The sequence below is a fragment of the Chenopodium album genome, chromosome 14, assembly GCF_948465745.1.
Source record: "Chenopodium album chromosome 14, dcCheAlbu1.1, whole genome shotgun sequence".
NCBI classification, from domain to species: Eukaryota; Viridiplantae; Streptophyta; class Magnoliopsida; order Caryophyllales; family Amaranthaceae; genus Chenopodium; species Chenopodium album.
This window is the reverse complement of record NC_137847.1, coordinates 49022511-49025984: the sequence shown is the minus strand read 5'-3', so window position 1 is coordinate 49025984 and position 3474 is coordinate 49022511. Positions and strand designations below refer to the sequence as shown.

At 31.2% G+C, this 3474-nt stretch overlaps 1 protein-coding gene across 1 annotated transcript; it reads right to left on the bottom strand.

Annotated features, from left to right (window-relative positions):
• Positions 1-472: 472 nt before the first annotated feature.
• On the bottom strand, positions 473-2267 carry LOC145579425 (stem-specific protein TSJT1-like). The gene is made up of 4 exons (XM_081636674.1): positions 1918-2267; positions 1458-1698; positions 1232-1352; positions 473-857 (listed from the first exon to the last, which is right to left on the bottom strand). Exons 1-4 carry the CDS (start codon positions 2136-2138, stop codon positions 664-666), a joined length of 777 nt encoding a protein of 258 aa, XP_081492800.1. The 5' UTR covers positions 2139-2267; the 3' UTR covers positions 473-663.
• Positions 2268-3474: the final 1207 nt, after the last annotated feature.

Below are 3474 nucleotides of genomic sequence, written 5' to 3'. Positions count from 1 at the left end.
AATACAATTACACTTCACAAAAATGAAAACCAATCAATCTCAAATCTCAATTAACCAGTCCTACACGCTAAGTCAAAACTCAAGCCTTCTCAATCCAAACTTCCCCACATTTGGTTTGACATAGGCAATTTTGCTTGATATAAACAATTGGCCCATATTTCTAAATTGAGTCAACTGGGCCCAATTGAATTGGCCCACTTGCCTGAAAATTCAGATTGAATTGGTTTGAGTTATAATTGGACTATTTGTAATCCAAACCCAATTTATTTCGAAATGAATACGGACAAGGCCAAGTCCAAACCAACAATTGACCTTAGACCTTCATTCTCATTATTGATGCATTTTGTGCAAAAATTTTATTCCAAAATGAGTCAGCTCAAATAATGTACACAATTAGGCATAGCTGAATAGTTGATGTGATCTTCCATGAATCAACATACATCAAACTAAATATGTTAAACAATAGAAAAAATAAGTTAAGATATGTTCAGATAAATTAAATCGAATTAAACAAGTTCTAAATATTCACCGTATGTTAATTATCATTTCTCCATCATTCATAAACTCAAGAGAGTAAACCGTACACAAAGTTACTACTTACTAGAGATGGGAAGAAACAAAAATTGTAATATAAAATTCTAAATAATTTGAAAAAAAAAATAATCAAGTTTGGGAACCACAAAGGGCCCAATTAGCTTCACTTCCAACACGAGGCATAGTAGTTTTCTTAGAGTTGACATCCACCTTAAAGTTTGCTCCACACATCGCCCCTTCACTGTCTGTTCTTGGCATTGCCTTCATTTTATTCTTTGGATGTTCAAAGCTCATTAGCCCTACTTCACTGTGGTACATACATCCTGTAACACAATAATTAAAACGCCCCGAATTAACATTCAGTTGTAACTAATTAATTGAAGAGTAGTCGTCTAAGGTGTCATATGATATGACATTAAACAAAATACTTCAATACTCCTAGGGTAGTTGAAATTAAGAGTCCGAGTAATAGGTTAAGATTGGTTCAAGAAAGCAAGGGACTAAAAGTCTAAAACACATTAGCTATGTTAACCACATTTATAATGGCTCACAAGTTTTAGATTATTAGCCGGTGGGTTAAGATTTCAACCCATAACCCATCGACTAGACCAACCTGCCTAATTAGCCTTATATCAACGTTGGTCTGGGCTTAATCCGGACCAACGTCCATTAAGTTGAACAAATTTAATGAGCTTACCAGATGGAAAGGGTGCAAAAGATTTAGCACACCCTGCTTTTATGACATCCAAATTATCAGAAATAACCACAGAACCATCAGCAGCAATTCCCCAATAAAGTTTCACTCTTTGATCTGTCCCCTGTTCACCAACACATCAAACAATTTCAGCCAATTTTCCTTAACAAAATACAATTTTTATTATACAAAAAATTAATATACTTATTTATAAGAACAATTTAATTACCTGAGCAGCAAAGACAGTGCCAGCAGTTTGATCAAATATGACAAACCCAAAGCAACCTTCAAGATCCTTGAGGACTTGATCAGCCGGGTACGGGCCACGGTCTCGGAGGGTCCGGTAAGCTTCAATGACAAACATGGCTTCATTGGTAGCTCTTCCTAAACCATATTGCTTATTTAAGGCGTTCAAATTATGCAAACTCCCCAAGAATATACAATACATGTTGTCCATCCCACTAAACAACCTACAAAAATATGTGTACATTTTACACAATTAAATTTAGTGTAACAAATGGTATACGTACTCATTTTAATACAATAACAACTGTTATACTTTTTTTGTCTGAAATTAGTTGTCACATTGACTCACAAACCGAATGACAACTAACCATGGACTAAAACTTTTCAGCTTCCAAATAACAAAACAACAATAATATAAAAAATAAACAGGTTAAATTTAGCACCTTTGGTGATGAACTTGAGGACCTTTGGAAGAGGAATAAGCTAGAAAAGCAGAATTACCAAAACCAACAGAAAGAGGGGTATTTTGGGAATAAGTTTGTTGGAAAGTTTTCACAATATCTTGAGGGTACTTGGGCTTATTACCCGACCTGGATGAATATGAAACCGGGCTGTTTAGCTCCTTTGGTGGATCCACCAAATCCTTGTTGAATATTGCCAACATTTTTTTATTTTTTAACTAAAGAAAAACACTTAACCCTTAATTACAAAGTTAATTAGGAGATTAAACTAGATGATAATTAAATTTGTGAATGAGTGAGTAGAAACAACGTAGAATATATGAAAGAAAATGGTGTGTGATGTTGGGTTTATATAGGATGGTGTGAAAAGATGGATAAACAAAGATGCAAGTTGGTTTTGACAAAAGGTACAATAATAATATATCATTGTGATCTGTCAATCTAATCTTCTTTTTTTAATTTTCTTTATGAATGAGTCATTTATTCTACCTATCCATAATCTTCTTGATAAGAAATAGTCCTTATTAAAGTTTTGGATTAAATTAATGATGATACACGTTGTAATTTGTTGAAATATCCTAGATTTATATTTGAACATTTTCTAACATAAATTAAGCAATACTTTTTAAATGGTGAGAAAAAAAAAAATTATACGAGTAATATTGCTAGTGGTATTCAACTTTAGGTTTATTTGAGTGTTGTACAGCTAGATTTTGATGTTTTATCTAATGTTTGTTTCGGATGAATTTGTTTTAATTACTCCGTACATCATTTTAAAACCAACGTTATGTTTTTAAAATTGTGTAAACTACAATATGTTTAAAAATAGTCCGTAGTAATCTCGTTCTTTTCAAAAATGAAGAGAGTATGTAATAATTAAAAAAAAAAAATCTCATTTCTCAAGATAGTTTAAGATACTACGCATAAAAGGTAAAACTATTACAGAGTGAGTATTAATAAATTAAAATATCAATAAAACTCTCTTTCAAAAAATAATATCAATAAAACTCTTTTAGAATGTTTTGTTAAAACTATTTAACGGGTTATAATTAATAAGTAACATTAGCATCCTGCATTGAAGGGTCTGTTCTATCCACTTATTTTAGGTCCTATAAGCATATATAAGATAAGGTGGACTTTTATAAAGTTATCGTAAGACGGGTTAAAGTTACCCTAAAATTATTTAAGATTACCTTACATACTACAAAAGTTATCATTCTTCTAACATAAATTTTACCTTTAAAAAATACTTATAAAGTTATAATTTACTCCGTATTAGATTAATCATATAACATGCATCCATTAGAAACTACACATTAAAACACAATCAAACTCATTACAAATTAAAGCTTACCCTTAAAGGGATTAAAATTATCATAAAAATTGTTATTTTATTACGTTCCTTTTCTATATCGGACAATACTTTATGATAATTCATGATAGCTGATCTCAAACGCTTTGATAGCTAGTGTTGTTATTGTGAAATCAATAAGGATAGTTGATTCAATGAAATTACAAAAAAATGATACGGATTTTAGT

Coding starts and splice junctions, on each gene's coding strand:
- LOC145579425 (XM_081636674.1), bottom strand. CDS start 2,138: ATGTTGGCAATATTCAACAAGGATTTGGTGGATCCACCAAAGGAGCTA. Junction 1,353..1,457: donor GCACTGTCTTTGCTGCTCAG/GTAATTAAATTG, acceptor GTTGGTGAACAG/GGGACAGATCAAAGAGTGAA. Junction 858..1,231: donor TTTTGCACCCTTTCCATCTG/GTAAGCTCATTA, acceptor ATTGTGTTACAG/GATGTATGTACCACAGTGAA.